Source organism: Phoca vitulina, unplaced genomic scaffold (genome assembly GCF_004348235.1).
Source record: "Phoca vitulina isolate PV1807 unplaced genomic scaffold, GSC_HSeal_1.0 scaffold13, whole genome shotgun sequence".
NCBI lineage: Eukaryota > Metazoa > Chordata > Mammalia > Carnivora > Phocidae > Phoca > Phoca vitulina.
In genome coordinates this window covers 8,689,247-8,707,480 of record NW_022589716.1, presented here as the reverse complement: position 1 = coordinate 8,707,480, position 18,234 = coordinate 8,689,247, and the positions used below count along the sequence as shown (strand labels likewise).

Genomic DNA, 18,234 nt, shown 5'->3' with positions numbered 1-18,234 from the left:
ACACAGACTTCAAAAAAAAGATTCAAAATACAAACTACTAAAAAATTAAAATTTAGCACCAATGTAAAAATATGATATAAAGTACTTTCAACCTCAATGACCATTATTTTGAGACTGTTATGCTTTCAAATGTGTCTAAAAATGCTAGATAGAAAAAGGTGTCATGTTTATAATTTAGCTTAATGTTTCTAAAGCACATTCTCTTATAACACTGCATGATAAAATGAACTGGAACATTTGAATAGGCTACTTCTGTAGTTGCATAATGACTTTTCTATTAAAAATGTTGATAATTTCCTGTTGGTTATTTCCTATTTGCTTTACAGAATGACAGATCAAAACAAAGACCTCTTGGTTTGAGAAGGCACTCAATAAATATTTGTTAAATTCAACTCTTTCCTCTCAACTAACAGTGTCTAAAGAAAAGGCAATACAACCAACAGACTCTTCAGGGCTGTTTAAAAACCTGCCTTCTGTTGTGATGAGCACTGGGTGTTATACGCAACTGATGAATCGTTGGAACACTACATCAAAAACTAATGATGTACTGTATGTTGGCTAACTGAACATAAAAAAAAAAAAAACCTGCCTTCTGACTCATCATGCCCTGAATGTGTACTCATTACCAATGTACATCATTACAATTAGAAGCAGAACAATAAATACCATGTAGTCTTATATAAATGTTTAATATAGAAATAAAATTCCTTAAGTATAACTATCCAATTTAAATTGAAAAGTTTGTAGAGAATGTCTTAAAAGACATACACTACTGACAAATTCCTTTCAGAAGCAACATGATATAATAAAAGCAGCTGTGGCTTAGAATCCAAAAATCCTAGGTTCAAATCTCAACTCAGCACTTACTGGGTTAAGTTCCTTATATCAGTCACCTAACTTGTCTCAACTAAAGTTTCTTTCTCATCAGTTTTAAAATGAAGGGAGAGGTGATATTATGGTGTAAGGCTCAAGTAGAATCATGATTTGTAAGTTCCCTGTAAACACTAAAACCCAATCATTAAACATCAAGCACATCCTCACTTTTCAGGACAAAAGAAAGTTCTGGGTATATGACATCTTCTCTACCTTAGTGGATGTCTTTACCTCTGAGAGGTATGGGGCCCTTTTGGAGGCTTCAAAGACTGGGATTCCCTCGTGGAACAAGTAACTAAAAAGCCCACTGCCTTCACACTATTTCAGTGAGTTGTAGCCTATTCACCAACAGGTTTACTGAAATTTTGTGATCACTGGTTCTTTCCAATTGGGTTTCATCAACCTATTCCCTCCTGCGCCACAGGATCTCTACACGGTAAATTTCTTTTAAGGACTCAGGGCTTTTTTTTTTAAGTGCTTTTTATTTCCTACCTGGGGAAAATCAAGCAAAAGAAAATCTGGTAAAAGTAAGGCAGAAAATATGAATTACTCTTTAAATTAGATAAAAATAAATATAACAGAAATCTTTTTTAATTAAAAAAATAAACAAAACATTACAAAACTAAAATATAAGGTATTCTGGTTAGTAATAAGGAAAAATTGTCACGGTTTACTAAGTGTATATTAGAAAATCAGCAACCAATGCCCTGAGTTATTTAAAAAAATTTTAGGGGCACCTGGGTGGCTCAGTTGGTTAAGCGTCTGCCTTTGGCTCAGGTCATGATCCCAGGGTCCTGGGATCGAGTCCCGCATCGGGCTCCCTGCTCTGCGGGAAGCCTGCTTCTCCCTCTCCCACTCCCCCTGCTTGTGTTCCCTCTCTCGCTGTGTCTCTGTCAAATAAATAAATCTTTAAAAAATAATAGTAATAATAAAAATTAAAATTAAAAAAATTTTACCTTATGACAGAATAAATAAGATGATGACCTGAGGCAAGCTTCCACTCCTAAAATGCCAAACTAGTACATATGTACTCAAACTTTTGCTGCTATTCTATTTTAGAAGTTAATTATAAACATTCTTGTTTTATTTGTTATTGGTGTTTGCTGCTGCTGCTGCTACTGCTTCTGCGGTTAGAGGATGAAAGAAGTATTTTCTTGGTCTTTGGTTTCTATATTTGGTAGTTTGGCCACCATCAATATGGGAAAAGACAGTGTTTCACAAAAATAGTTGGACTGTTCTCACATAATGCACCTTGGAAAGGTAAAATAAAGAATGGAAAGATGCAGGGCTTTCCAAGCATTCATGGCAACAGAAGGAGAGCAGAGAACCTCAGAGGGAAAGAGACATAAGGAGTCAGAACTTGAGCTAACAGGTTCAGTTAAAAAAAAAAAAAAGTCCCTGTAATACTAGAGAAGGATAGCAAGAGAGTCAAGTATATCACAAAATATTGCCCATTGCCAGGAAGAAAATTAAGGGGAATATTCAATTGCTGAAAGGCAAAAAAGTACTAACAACTTCTAAGATCCAGTTTCTTCATCTGTGTGATGAAGATTATATTAGAACTGCTCTAGGAATCTACGTGGTGTATGTAACCTCTAAGTGAGAATCCCTAGCAGCACACTGACTGGCCCATGACTAAACCTCAAAAAAGGACAGTTTCCTCCACTTCACCTAAAGTCAACCACAGAATATTACAATGAAAACGGAAGCTCAAAGTGAAATAAGTCAATCAGAGAAAGACAAGTATCATACGATCTCACTGATATGAGGAATTTGAGAAACAAGACAGAGGATCATAGGGGAAGGGAGGAAAAAATGAAACAAGACGAAACCAGAGAGGGAGACAAACCATAAGAGACTCTGAATCTCAGGAAACAAACTGAGGGTTGCTGGAGTGGAAGGGGGTGGGAGGGATGGGGTGGCTGGGTGATGGACATTGGAGAAGGTATGTGCTATGGTGAGCGCTGTGAATTGTGTAAGACTGATGAATCACACACCTGTACCCCTGAAAAAAATAATACATTATATGTTAATTAAAAAATAATAAAAATAGGGCGCCTGGGTGGCTCAGTCGGTTACGTGTCTGCCTTCAGCTCAGGTCATGATCTCAGGTTCCTAGGATCGAGCCCCACATTGGGCTCCCTGCTCAGCAGGGAGTCTGTTTCTCCCTCTGCCTCTACCCCTCCCCTGGCTCATGCTCTCTTGCTCTCTCACTTGCTCTCCTCTCAAATAAATAAACAAAATCTTTAAAAAATAATAACAACAAAATAAATAAATAAAAAAGAAAATGGAAGCTCAGATATCACCTAATTCGAAGTGGATAAATCAAATAATTTGAAAACACTGTACAGAATTCCTATATTTAAAAAATTAAAAGCTAATAAGATATTTCTACAGGATCTCAAACACCTTACCAATGTCAAATACAGATGAACAGCTGAGGTAGAAAAAAAAAAACTGCTTTGCACTGCTGCAACAGGGGACTCCTTCCCTCACTAACATCCAAGCAGTTTCTCCAAATTGGTAGGAAGTAGGTACAAGTCTTCCCTCCCTGCTATAAGGATTATGGATTAGCAAGCAGAGATAGAAACCTGTGCTCCAAGTTGGTCATAAAAATCAAAGCTGAAACTCAAAATATTTTCTCATAGGAATAATGATAATAGATTTTCAAGCTAGCAATTAAATAATACAGCTAGCATACTATTTTTTATTCACTGTTTTTCTTATTATAAGTACAGTATTTAAGCTACTTTAGAGGCTGAACTGGGTTTTATTAAATAAAAGGCCTAGGAGTGTAGCCCTAACATGTTTATGGAAAGAGATGTACCCTAGTTCTGAACAATCTTTCAGATCATAACTGAGGAAGAGACAGAAGAAAGCTGTGAGAGAAACAGGAAAAGAGATGCCTTGTTTGGCAGAAAAGGCATCTAAATTACACTAAATCACAGCTGTTAATGTCAGAATAACTGTCTCTCTCATTTACCAAGCATTTTGGTCCTGCCCTGTGCCCAGTGCAGTGCCCCTCCCGGGAAATAACCATTTTTCTAAAGCTAAACTCACAGTCCTAAGAATGCAAGAATTTCATTCCATCTTCCTGATTAAATCACACACCAAATCCTAGTGCTTTGAGATTCACATATGCCTATCTTGATTACCTTGCATTGCCACCTTCTAAGAACTAACACATCAGAGGAAATACCTAATGTTATTACTACTTTAAGTACTCGAAGGAAAAGAAAAAATTAACATTTATTAAGCACTTGGTATGCTCTCGTTTGATTTTCACAACCCTGTAGGTAAATATTACCCCCAATTTACACACTAAGAAAATGATGTTAAATAACTTGCCCACAACACCAGAAAAGAGAAGCCAGGACTCAGAATTCTGCTAATTCCCTACTCAAGGGCTCTTCCCCAGAAGGAATTATCACTTAGGTGCCACTGAACAGTTCACCACTTTCACATCAATTATCTGTTATTCTAGTTCAGCAGCCCTGAAAGCAAGTTATGGAGAAGATAAACCATCAACTCTTCATTTCATGAAATCTATATAGTATTTAGAGAATGCTCCAAGAAAAAGGGTAAAATGTCCCCAGAGGTGAATCCCGGCTCTTCGCATCATTTCCTAATTCCTTCTCAACAGAGACTCAAGTACTAGGGCTCCTTTTATCACTTCCATCCTAGTATGTTATTGTGCCATTATAGCACAGCTAATTAAAAACTCCAGAAAGTTACCTTTCAAAACAGGATTTTCTACCAGCACAGAAGATCTCTCTGCAGGTCCTTAAATTTAAATAAATTCAATTTTCACATAACTTGCCTGATGGTATTCCTAAATGTTACTACTGCCAGTTTAAAAAGTTATTTCGTAGTAAATTGTGAGCTAAATCTTGATTGAACTGCAGTGAAAAAAAGGAAAATAAAAGTCTATGTTTAGACAGTTTCCCCATCTATAGTTTTCCATTACAAGCTTGGGAGGGAGAGGAACCTATACACTCAACATTTTAAATCTGTTTTTAACCCAACAAGATGAGAGATGACTTAAAATAATGCAATGTAGCTGAACTCTTTTATCACGTTATTGCCACAAAACACTAACATTATAAAAGGAAAACTAACATTCAATCCCTTAAATTATCGAATATTCTTTTTACAGAAGTTTAATGTTACAAGAATTATTTAGCTTCGGGAGCTTAACACTTATAACGGATAAAAAGAGGATTCTAAGAGAAATAACGGTCTCATGAAAACAGGTTTGGTTGGTGTTTTGTTTTGTTTTTTTTTAACAAAACTGTTACCATAATACATACTAAACTTAACACTGAAACATGCCCAAAAACACTTCCCATTGTAAGGTAATTATTTCTAATACTGAAGGCAAAACAAATTAAAACAGATCAAACATTTGCAGTCAAATGTCTGCAAAATTTTGAACTGGAGAAAAATGATGTCAACGTTTTTGTCCTTTTATTTGAAAGGTTCCAGACCAAAAATAAATAGTCATCGGGCTCCTCAACTCAGGTGCGGAAACTCATTAAAATTGAGATTTGGGAGCGGAGAAAACAAGACTCCCAGGATTTGGCTTCTTGGGTAAAACTGCCCTGTGCCCCACGCCAGAAACCTCGCGCAGCCACAGGGGCCCAGCCCACCCTGCCCGCCCCTCCCGCGGGCCGCACCTGCCGAGGCCGCGCCGCCAGCGCCCCCTGCTGCCCTCCCCACGCCCCAAGACCCGCTCCCACCCCCACGCCCGCGCCCCGCCCGCGCCACCCCCGCCCCGCGCTCGCCCCGCGCCGAGGCCGCGCAGCCTGCGGGCAGGGGCGGGGGCGCGCGGGCGCGAATCGAGGCGGGGCCGCCACGGGGCCGAGAGCACGGGCGCGTCCCCGGGACCCCCGCTGCAGCCAGGCCGGAGCCTCACCTACCTACGCCGTATTTCTCCTCCTCCGTGGGGGTCCACATGGCCGGGCCGGGCGCGGCCCTGCGGGCCCGGCGGCCGGGCGACAGCGCGGCGGGGACGGCCGCGGGCCCGGCTGTGGCGCACCGCAAGCCGAAGCGGGGGCGGTCAGGCGGCGCGGGGCAGTGGGCGGCGCATCCCTCACAGGCCGTCCGGGATGCCGCTGCCGCCGCCACGTCCGGACCGCGAAGCTCCGCGGGCGGCCCAGCAGTCCCGGGCGGCGCGGCCAAGGACTCTCCACCTGTCCGTCGCCGCTGCTCCCGCGCCGCCGCTCGGTCCCTCACAGCTCCGCCGCTCGGCTCCCGGCGCCGCCGCGGTTCGGCTCGCCTCAGCGGGCTCGCAGGACGGCCGCGCATGCGCCACTTCCCGGCGCGCGGGGGCTCGCGCTGCCCGGGCTCGCGCTGCCCGAGCCCGCGCGCGAGCCCACGCGCCGCCGCCGCGCGCCAGCGGAGGGAAATCCGCGAGAGGTGATTGGACGGCCCGCGGGGGTCAGGCCTGGCTCCTCCGCGGACCCCCGCCCTTGGCGGCGGCAAGTGCTGGAAGAGGCCGGCTGGGCAGGTGGGAGGCCCCAGGCCCCTAGAGGCTTGCGCGTCCGGTGCCTCCTGCCGGGCACACCGAGATTGCCGCGGGACCCCTGTCCGAGAGCGGAGGGCCGAAAAGAGAGGGAAGGATACTGTCTTCGGACCCATCCCAGTGTCACCCACAGCGTGGTCACGGCCCTTCGCCGGAAAGATCCCTGGAACGCCCTGCTTATCGCCAGACCCGAAAGGTGGAGTCGCCGCGGGAGAACAAGGTGGAGCATACTCAGGCCCCTTGCTCTTCATCTCTGGGATGCCTTCTAGGCCGAAATCCTGCCGCCTCCTTGGTTGTAGTTTCGCTGAGTTGGCCTATGCGGTAGATGTTTGGGGTCTGAATCCTGACCTGGGCACCGCCTCTGCTGCTCCTAGGTCTCTGCCTTACAGGCTATTCAGAGTTTCTGGCTCGGTCCCAAAACTTTTCCTCTTTCCTCCCCCCAAAATCTGTTCCCTCTTACTTCTGCAAATATCACCTTGTGACTCTAGGTCAACCATTCGCCAAAGACCAGGATAATCCTGGCAACTGCAGGACTTCTCCTTTCCACTTACATCTGGACCACATTGTGTTCCCAGCCCTAATCCCAGCAGATCCATCCATCTCTGTTACCAGCACTTCCAAGCCAAAACCCTGGTGTCATCCCTCAATATCACTCTTGAACACCCCTGCTCTAAAAGCCCAGATCAGTGCCTAACTTCCAGGAAAGCTTCCCTGATCCTGCAGCTAGCAGACTGGATCCTTCCCTCTTTTGACTAGTATTCCAGTTATGTGCATTTGTGCCTTATTTCTCCCATAAGACTGTCAGCTCCCAAAAGACAAGCTCCAGGCTAAGGTTATCTTTCTGGTCCCTCAGCACCTTGCCTAACACGTGACACACACCTGTTGAGTAGGAAGCAAGACTAATACAAGAATATCTTGGTAATAAACAGATCCTGTTGCTTCTTTTTTCATAATGCCCTTTATGTTTCCTCCTCCCAGGCCTAACTAAGCTCACCTGGATTGTTGCTGCAGACTTCCAACTCCTGACCTACAGACTCCCACCAATGAAGGCCGCCCACTCCTGTCCTGGGAAAATATTCTGTAAATAATCGAGTTTCTCAACAGTTAGATACACTGAGGGGTTGGAGGAATCCAAGAACATAATAAAAGAGATATCGTTATTTATGTAGCTAACTGTTCCAGGAAGACCCCTGCCCAGTACCACCATGGAATGTCACGATAGAAGGAAGCCACATTCCCACAAAGCTTTCTCCAGGGAGCTGTCTAGCAAGTAAGTGGGCCAAGTTATACAGACCTTCTAAACAACCTTAAAGCTCTTATTTCATCTCTTAGTTCCTCCCCATTGGCTGATCTACATGATCACGGTCTCAGAGCCTAAGGACTGGTTTTCCCAAAGTTTACTCTCTTGTTCCCAGTCTGAATTCATCTTAGGTGACAGCTTCCGCAGACGAGGACAGTCCCAATCAACAACTACACACCACAGCTCAGAGACGGGAATGCATTAATCCGAACTGAAAAAGAGAAAAGAAAAGGGGCCAAGGTGAGAAGAAGGACATCTGATAAGTCCCAGACTCTACAGTCTTTCTCTTTGTACTAAATTTAGATTGTTTTCTTGAAGCAAAGAGCATAGAGCACATCATGGAGAATTGGCCTTCAGCAGGGATATACACCTGCTTTCCTGTCCACAGCATCTGCTCTGAGTCCTTCCTCATGCTCTCAGTCCACTCTCACCCCACACATACACACCCCTCCCAGCACGTGAGCCAGCCTCCAGCTTGCCTCTGAAAGTCAGGCCCCTCAGTGCCCTGCCCTCCCCTCTTCTCCATCCACTTCGTTATGTTTTCACCACCACCCACCTTCACCGTCTGCTCCTCAGGACTCCCAGGAACTCACTACACCATTGTTGCTACCTGCACTCCATTTTCACCCAGTTCTGCTCCACAGGCTCCTTAAGTGGTCCCAGGAGCATCTGCCCTGTCGGTACCCTCATCCGCCATTCCCTCTTTCGTCCTCTCTCTCTCTGACTTTGAAGGAGAATCATCCACTCCAGATTATTTCAAAGCAATTTCATTTGACTCTCAGAAGTTTTGGTTTCTGACCCTGTCACCTCCCAGAAACTGTTCTCCCAGAAGTCCCCAGGGCCATCCCAACTCCACATACAAGCAGCTGCCCTTCCCTGACTCTGGCTGGGCCTTTGCATACAGTATCCCTGAACCCATGTACTCTCCTCTCTTGAAACTCATGGACCTTCCTCACCCTCCAAGGGCCACTCTCCCCAGGAAAGCTTCCCCAACTGCCCTTGGCTGAAGGGGATTTTGCTCTCCCATGAGGACCTTTCCTGTAGCACCTGCTCATCCCACCTTCCTCCAAGAGATCAAATGTGTCTGCCTTGCACATTGACAAACATCTGTTTCCTTCTTCAGTGGCAAAGATTGCTTTTCATTTATTTTTACCCCACGCAGAGACTAACATAATGCCTACCACCTAACAGGAAGTCAACATATACTCTTGGGTGAATGAACTACCTGTATGTTTCCTGAGACCATAGTGCAATACATTATAAAGAGAACTGAGAAATTTACTTCAGCAAGTCACAAGTCTCCAAATTCAGAAACTTGAATGAATAAGAGTAAATTTCCTTGATACAGGCACATGGGCTTTAATTAAAAATGCATTGAGACCTCTTACTGAGGAGCTATGTAAAAGATAAACATGGTTTCTTATCTAAGAAACAAGTCTGCAAACAGTTTGACTTAACATGTCACTATTACTTTTGGGCTGAACTCATTACCTCAGATGATAAATTGCAACTTGCTGACTGAGGAAGGAATCAAGTCTTCAGCAGGATGTTCTTTAAGACTGGTGGCTATGAAAAATAGCCCATAACCAAATAGATTTTATATATAACATACAAGAAATGCAGACAGCATCGTCTTTTTCACTCAAATGGAACTTAATCAACAATTTTTTAACATAAGCAAACTCCATCATGATAAATCCCCCCATCACTTTTGGCCAATGAGACCAGCCCTCTCTACAAAGCTCAATGAGCTACACTTCATATCTTCTCCCATTTTTTCTGCTGCCTGGAGAATCAGATAGCAGCATTTAAGGAGTCAGCCAGTCTGATGACTCAGCTCATAAAACAATGTGTGGCCACAACGATGATGTTTATCCAGGAGCATCCTGGAGGCTCTTGCTACTGAAGTCAGTGAGTGGTAGGCAAGTGGTACACAGTGCTCAGCGCCAGAGCAGCACTCCACTTCCCTCCCCCAGTGGTTGATCTCATCCGATACTCTGTCCAAGCAGAAGGGTGGGGAAATTTCAGAGAACTGCAGTGGCTAGAGAGGCAAATCTAAGAGCACAGGTGATGGTGGTGACATTCTGCCTTCTCTTCATCAGGCAGTACCTGCAGCTAGAGGGCTTATGCCCACATGCAGCCCAGAGGCAGATGGATAGGAGGCTCGGAAACACTTGCTACCCAACTCACCTCTGCCCCGCTGGGGTCCTCTAGGAGTGAGTCTGCTCTGGTTAACAAAGCATCTACAAAGCTAGTTTTCTTCATAGCAGAGAGACGCAGAAGCTAGTCTCACTTCATCTGCACCCCTTATGTTCCCCCAAAGCAACACCTTTTTGGAAACCTCCTCTCAGGAGGCAACACTGGAGCAAAGGGCTAACAGAGTAGGTTAACACAGAGCTGGCTGACAAAGTCAGGGTCCTTTCAGGTAAGAGACCTAAGTGACTAAGAAGATATTATTAGTATTTTGCTTTAAATTTTACTGCATCTGAGTATCTTCGTGGTGGGGAGGGAATAGGGAAGAGTGTGAAAAAGAGACAGATTAAGCAGTGCAATATTTCATTATTTTCCCTAAAATGACAAACTTTAACCATCTGTTCCTATTTTATCAACCCATTCAAAATATTATTAAAATGCATATTCCTTACGGTTAGCCCAGGTCTTTCAAACGAGAAATAACCAAAACCTCCCTGATGGGCACTTCTGCATGGGCTGTGGCTATCAAGCCCCACCGTGAGAAGCAGCCCTGGATATGTCACAGGCTCCTCAGCTTCCCTGACCACTCAAGACCCTGAGCTACCTGGAGACAAGACCATGCTGTGTTCTTTCTGGTGTTCTTAGTGCCTTGCACACAGGATTTGACACATAGTAGGTGCTCAGTAAATATTGCTTGAATGAATACATTAGCAAATGAGTGCTTTTATTTATTTTTCCAGAAATGCATATCATTTTTACACAACGGGTTTTATTTGTTTGTTGTTCGTTTCTGGCCAGGAAAAAGGGAGGAGAAAGTATGAAAAACAAAAAACAAATTACCCTCCCCTCCCCCCTCCAGGAAGGAAGGGCAAGTAGATAGAAATTTGGCATTACTCAGTTCTCCTCTCCCTTTGGGGGAAATAACTGTGCCCTTGAATTTCTGCACTAAGTCACCAAGGAGGAATTGAAATTAAAAACCTTGGAGAGTAATTAGCAACAAAACGTTCTAATGTCAAGAAGTGAATTTTATGGGACCATATTTGTAATATTAATTGGGCCTCTGCATAGCCAAATGGTGAAATTATTGCTCCAATACAAATAGGCCCAAAAGAGAAAAACAGCCCAAAATAGCACGGATATTGCAAATCAGGACAGAGGTAATTTCTCTACACATAAAAAGCAACCAATTCCAATGCCTTCACTAATTCACTTGAGTTAAGTGCAAAACAAAGCCTGTTTGTTTGGTGTAGCACCACCTACCTTATCTCTGAATTGCTATGGGGCTGGGGCTAGAAAGGGAACCTTCGTTCCCACCAGCTCCTCACACTTTTCACCCTGAAGTGTGGGAAATTTTGATCATTCATTCACCAAATATTTATTGAGCACCTGTTCTGGACCAGGTCCAGAGTAGAAGATGTTCACAATTTTTCCCATCATGGAGCTTACCACCTAGTTGGGGGGAAGAGGAATTGAACCAATTATCACACAAGCAAATCTCTAATTGGACACCTAAGTACTAGAACAGAAGAGTACAGTATACAAAGGGAGCATCTGCCAAGGGGCCTGACCTAGTTTGGTAAATCAGGGAGGACTTCCTGGAGGAAATGGTGTTTATACTGGAACCTGAGTGCAGACAAATCAGCCAAGTAAAGAAGGAAAGTGCTCTGGGCAAAGGGAGCAGCATTTGGGGAGGTAGATCGAGTGAAGAAGGAGCCTGATGTTTCTGAGGAATGGAAAGGCCAGTGTGACCAGGATGTGATAAGTGAGCAAGCAAGTGGAGATTGGGGAAAGATGTGGCTGGTGTGGGAAGCAGGCCAGGTCCTGGGGCCCTGCTGGGTCCCGTGATCTTGGGACACCAACTGTTGCCAGGCCTTGGGTCAGAAGCAGAGATGAGAGATGTGAGTAAGACCAGGCCCTAAGACCAGGCTCCTCAAGGAGATCCTGGGCTTAATGGGAGAACAACAGAGGCAAAGGCCCATCCCCTGTGTGCTGGGCTCAAAGGCACCAGCACACAGCCCCCAATTCTCGGAGCACCCAACAAAGGTGGCACAGAACCACTTCTCACCCAGGACCACACCAGACTTCCCTCTCCTGTTCAAGCCAATTCTTCCTTGATTCTCCTGATGGCACACCTGAGCATAGGCTCAGCCCTCATCTCTAAGGCTCAGAGGGGAAGAGAAGCCAACTATCCAAAGTCTAGAAGGGTCTCTGCCCCCTTCCTCAGCTGCAATATCAACACCTTGCTTGTCACGTGCAGCCCTGTCCATGCACAGTTTCTAGAGAAAGAACATCACCAAGCATGCCAAGAAACAACTGGCCCTGAATCCAATCAGGGCTGATCTCTTCCATCAGGAACATTTGTATAGTAGAGGATGCAAGAAAAAGAAATCCTTGAAGAACTCTCTTCTGAGAACACACCTTGGCTGTATACTCAGAACCTGCAGGACCCCGACCCAGGCACAGCTGGACCAGGACTCGCCCTGCTGACACTGAAGAAGAGCAACTCTAAGCAATGGAGACTATTTTCTCCTCCAGTTAGCACTGAGGTTGATGGAGCTGAGTCTATCATATGCGATCATGAATCATGGAAAGATTGGGGTAAGGATCGCAGTCCAGAAACCTGTCATGCCAGGATCCATGGCAATTTTCCATGAGAACCCGTCACCATGTGGCCCAGCTGAAACCACAACCGACACTCAGCCTGTCCCAACCCCAACCGGTCACTCATGGGCTTTTTCAAGTTTAAGTGACCTAGTAGCAGCAAATAGAGCTTGAAGGCTCTGGGTTCACATCCAGCTCCAGACACTTCCCAGCCGGGTGATCCCAGGCAAGTAGTTTAACCTCTCTGAGCCCAGTTTCCTCCTCTGTCAAGTCTTCCATGTCAAGAATGTTTAGGAAGATAATGCCTGTGAAGCTCTCAACACAGAGCCTCGTACGGGGTAAGTGTTCGCTCAACATTGGAACCCCACTCCCCTCCCCATCAGCTCCAGTCGCTCCCCGGAAATGCTGGGTCTCCTTGTCTTTGTGGAATCTGCTTCTCCTTGGAGCCAGCCTGTGATTCAGTCACCCCCATCCAGCTGGGCTGGTCTCCCGTGTCCGCCTCTCACCAGCCAGCACTTACTTAGCTCAGCACCAGCCCCTTCTCTCTATCTAACACCAAAAAGTATTGATTTCCCTGATCTATTTCCAGGATGCAACACCCTTGAAAGCCACCTATTCCCCTCACTTTTCCTCCATGACCATCACATTCCCGGCTCATAGCCACTTTCCCTAGAGCCCAGGGTCCTCAGCTGCCGAGGCTTAGATCCATTTCGTTTTGCACTGGTTTAAAGGTCAAACATGAATTTTTCCCCATTATTGTACTGTGTCTTGTCACACAGACTCTCTCTGTTTCATGCATTAGTCACAGTCTTGCTATCAAATTAAATATTCCTCGGTGGTTATTTTTAGAGAAATCTTTTTCTAACTGTACGTGGTGCAATGATGTGTGTGCACCCACAGCTCTGGGATCCAGGCGTTACCAGGTGGGCTCCAAATTGTGTGAGGGCTCAGATTCCTCTAGAAAGCAGCAGCCAGTGGAGTAGTGGAGTTTGTGACCTGGTTCTGTCCATGGAATCCCCTGCCTGGCAGAAAATAATTAATCCCCCAGGCCTTGGATGAGCCAATCATTCATCCGTCAGTCTAAGAAAGGCCCAGAGTAGACTCAGCACAATTGTGAGTTAAGCAAAGCAAGTCTGCAGCACCCCAACTGCTCGTTTGTTTCTCTTCTCATTCCTAGTACAAGGGCACCAGGAGTAATCGTGTCTGCACACCCTACACCCCCATGGAAGGAAAGGGCTTGTTACCCTGTTGACTGAAGCCTGAGTGAATGGTGGTGGTTACACGGCTGCCTACGCCCATGGGATCTCCACCTACTGAGGCCAGCATCAATGGAGGAATGAAGCCCCCCAAACAGAACTGCAGACCTCCCTGGAGTGGATGCACATGAAGAAAGAGGGACTTGCTAAGAGCCAGTTCTCTTCACCCACTTGAAGGCACTGTGAGGATCAGAAGCCATACAGGCCTTAGACTTAAGGAGCTCACAGTGGAGTAGAAGCAACAAAACCCACGGAAAGTGACTAAATAATAAAACAGGATTTAGCACTTCTCCCTGGGGCACGGACTGTGGGGAAGGGGTGGACTTCTCACTCCTGATGCTCCTTTCCACGTGCTGGTCTCCACTGGCTGTGATACCTGGGCCTCACTCACCCAGAGCAGTGACACTGGGGGGGTAGGGAGGAGGTCAGCTTAATCTTGGGTTCAGTTCACATGTCCAACCGGCCTCACACTAAGCTGCTTTCTCCCCCCAGCCTTCATCAGTGAAGAAGGTGATGCTTTAGCCTCCATCTGCGTTTTATTTCTCAACTTATTCAGAAGTGGGATGGGAGAAGGGGACAATTTATTGAGGGCCCTCTCAGAGAGCCCCCGTAGATTATGAATGCTCAGATGTTCAGAGGCAGGGAGGCCAAGTGGACAGGAAAAATCCAGGAAGTCTTGGCTGAGGAGGCAAGGTCTCTGAGGATTAAGTCTGGCTGAACATGGCTCACAAGTAAAGAGGGCACTCTTGCTGGAGTTCTCATGAATGAAGGCACAGAGAGAAGAAGTAGTAAAGATGTGGGGAAAGCAATGATGAGACCAGTGTGACCAGAGCCTGAGATTTCCTTGGGCGAGGTGGCAGGTGGGTGGAGGCAGATGACAGAATTCCTAGCCCTAGCAGTCAGTAGAGACTAGATTTGTCAGTTGGTCAAGACGTTACCCAAAGTCTCTGCCAGGTCCAGGGAAAGTAACTAGGGGCAGAGTTGAGGATGGCTTAGAGGAGAAAGTACAGAGCAGGCTGAAAGGCTACTGTGACTGTCGCATGGGTCCCTGATGTTGGGATCTGGGCCTAATCTGGGGAAGTGGCACTGAAAACCAGGCAGCGGAGACCTCAAGAGGCCTTCAGGAGGAAGAATGTGACCATGAAAACTGGCTAGCGGGTGAGGGGGAAGCAGTACAGGAAGACACAAAGGTTTGACCGTGGATCACTGCCATGGGTGAGGAAAGCCCTGACAGGGCCTGTTGAGCCACTGGGAGAGCCACATCGGGAAAGGTACAAGTGTGGATCACTTGATAGGATCTGCTCCCCCAGCGAGGAGAAATAGAACCAGTAAATGAACAAATGGGAAAATAAGCATCTTCTCTAACCATCAAAGAAAGACAGAATGAAACCACAAGACCTCTTCATTGGTCCATCAAATAAAAAGAAAAAAAAATTAAATGACAGTGTGCAGGCAGTTAGGTATATGAGAGTAAGCTGCCTCATGTGGTGTCTCCCAGTGGGGTGGGTCTAGTTGACCCCCCTCACCAGCAATAAGGCAAGTGGGTGTCACAAACCCCCAAAATAAAGAGCCAAAATATGGAAAAAGCCCAGATCTCCATCGATAGATGAATGGATAAAGAAGATGTGGTGTACGCACACACACACACACACACACTCACAATGGAATATTACTCAGCCATCAGAAAATGAAATCTGACCATTTGCAATGACGTGGATGGAACTACAGGGTATTATGCTAAGCGAAATAAGTCAATCAGAGAAAGACAAATACCATACGATTTCACTCATACGTGGAATTTAAGAAAGAAAACGGGATCATAGGGGAAGGGAGGGAAAAATAAAACAAGACAAAATCAGAGAGGGAGATGAATCATAAGAGACTCTTAACTACAGGAAACAAACTGAGGGTTGCTGGAGGGGAGGTGGGTGGGGGGATGGGGTAACTGGGTGATGGGCATTAAGGGGGGCATGTGATGTAATGAGCACTGGGTGTTATATGCAACTGATGAATCACTGAACTCTACCTCTGAAATAATACACTGATGTTAATTAATTAAATTTAAATAAAAATAAATAAATAGGGGCGCCTGGGTGGCTCCGACGGTTAAGGATCTGCCTTCAGCTCAGGTCATGATCCCAGGGTCCTGGGATCGAGTCTCATGTCGGGCTCCCTACTCAGCGGGGAGCCTGCTTCTCCCTCTGCCTCTGCATGCTTCTCCCCCTGCTTGTGCTCACTCTCTCTCTCTCTCTGTCAAATAAATAAATAAAATATTTTTTAAAAAATAAATAAATAAATAAAACCAAAACAAAACAAAGAAAATGGATCAAGGGAAAGCTCCATCCACATAGATATTCACTGCATATATTGTATATATATATAGGAAGCAACCCAAATGACCACCAGTAGGGGATGAATTCACTGAACATGGGGCATTACTCCCTGCAATTTTATGCAGCCAATAACAACAATGAAAGCCATTTATCCACGTGGAGAATGCCTATTATATAACATTCAGTGAAAAATAATCATGCCCAAAACTCTGTTCACAGCATAGTTAGAATTATGCAAGAACAATTGCATGTGGAAACAAACCAAAGTAAAATATACCGAAAAGTAAACCTTTCCCTCTTTTCTACAATTCCCCAGAGTATGTGTTGCTTTTAGGACACTTACCTGTACAGAGCTATGCAGCTTTCTCAGGAAACAACACACACAGGCAGGACGTGGAAATGGACCACAGGGTACTCTGTTACCCTGCACCCTGGGGTCCACCTCCCACCCTCCCTGGAGCTCAAATTCCTCTTGGTGATGAGCATGGAGGAGTTCTTGAAGCTGGACTTCCGTTATAGAGAGCCAGGGACAGCACTGGGCATGGATTCCTATGTTTGTTTCATCCTCTCCTCCCTCCCCAGGGTGTCTTGTCTACACATCCACCCTGGCTGGCCCAGCCCCTGACTTCCGGAGCACAGGGCCCATTTTCTTTTTCCCCACAGCCAGTGAGGGCTTTGGTCTCTTAGCAGACACCTAGAGCTCTGCAAGGCTTCCTACTGGGTGCTTGGAGAAAGGCTGCCACTCCCCTTCACTAAGCTCAACGTCTCCACTGCCCTACCTACAGCTCCCACCTCTCCAGCTGGGCTTCAAGCTCTATCACTCCACTGAAATGCCTGTGTTAAGGCTATCAAGGATGTCTGTGATGGAAAATCTGTTGGTTGTCTCTCTGTCCTTATCCCACTTTTCCTGCTTAGCAGCATCCAACACAGTAACCATCCCTTTCTTGGAACACTGGCTTCAAGAGACTTCCAAAAAACTATACGCTTGGTTTTCCTCCTATCTTACGGTTGGTTCCCTCTCAGTCTATGTTCCTGGCTCTTTCAAGTCTCCTGGGCCTCTGCCCCAGGATTAAGTCTCCTTTTCCATCCTTCTCCACATTCTCTCTTTTCTTGTCTGGTTTTGTGGCTTTGGATCCCATCTAAGTCATGATGTCTCCCAAAACCTTGCCCCAACCTCCATCACTCAGGCTGCTCTCCTGACACCTTGCATGTCTTAATAGTACCTTAAAATGAAGGTGGCCAAAGCTGCACACCCTAAAGTCTCCTCATCTCAAGAGACAGCACGTCCATCACCCCAACAGCTCCTGGAAACACTAGCAATCATCATTGGCACCCCTCTCCTCCCTCCCCTAGCCCCATCCATTCTATAGGGAGTTCTATGACTCCAATTCCAAATATATCCCAGATCTCCTACCATCCCAGGCCAAACCACTCCCTTTCTCACTCAGAATTCTGCAGCCTTTTGTTGGTCTCCCTGCTTCCACTTTTGCCCCTACAGTTCTTCCCAGGCAGCCAGAGGAATTTTTTTTTTAAGTGTAAATCACAGCATGTCATTCCTCCAGTCAAAAGAATGGCCTCCCAAGAAACAAAGCCTCTACTCTGCTCTCACTACTGCTATTCTACGTTGTATTAGAAGTCCCAGTCAGTGTACAGGCAAGAAATATAAAGGCATAAAGATTGGAAAGGAACAAGAAAAGCTGTCTTTATTCACAGATAACATTATTGTGAATGTAGAAAACTACTAGAGCTAATACATAAATTTAGCAATGTCACCGAATACAAGATTAACATTAAAAAAATCTATTGTATTTTCATAAACTAGTAATAAACTATTGGGAAATTTAAAAATTTTTAAATTCTACTTACAATAACATCCAAAAACTAAAAAGATGAGCAGTTAATGTAATGCAAGATGTGCAAGACTATAAAATATTGCTGAGAAAAAATTAAAAAGACTTAATAGAAAGATATGCCATGTTCATGGATTGAATGTAATCGAGACCATATGGTATTGGCAGATATGTAGACAACCAGGTGATCAACAGAAGAGAATAGAGTCCAGAACTAGACCCACACATATATAGTCAAGTGGTTTTTGAAAGAGTGCCATAGCAATTCAACAGGGAAATAAATGTTTATTTTTCTTCAAGAAAA

The 18,234-nt window shown here is 45.3% G+C and overlaps 1 protein-coding gene across 4 annotated transcripts in view; it reads right to left on the bottom strand.

The window, feature by feature from the left end:
* The window catches only part of DOCK3 (dedicator of cytokinesis 3), a 571,728-nt gene extending 565,532 nt beyond the window's left edge, over positions 1–6,196 (bottom strand). For all 4 annotated transcript variants that reach the window (XM_032411365.1, XM_032411366.1, XM_032411368.1 and 1 more), the window contains exon 1: positions 5,793–6,196. In XM_032411365.1, coding sequence (XP_032267256.1) covers positions 5,793–6,180 — 388 coding nt within the window. In that variant the 5' untranslated portion in view covers positions 6,181–6,196. The remainder of the gene's footprint in view (positions 1–5,792) is intronic.
* Between the last annotated feature and the right edge of the window lie 12,038 nt (positions 6,197–18,234).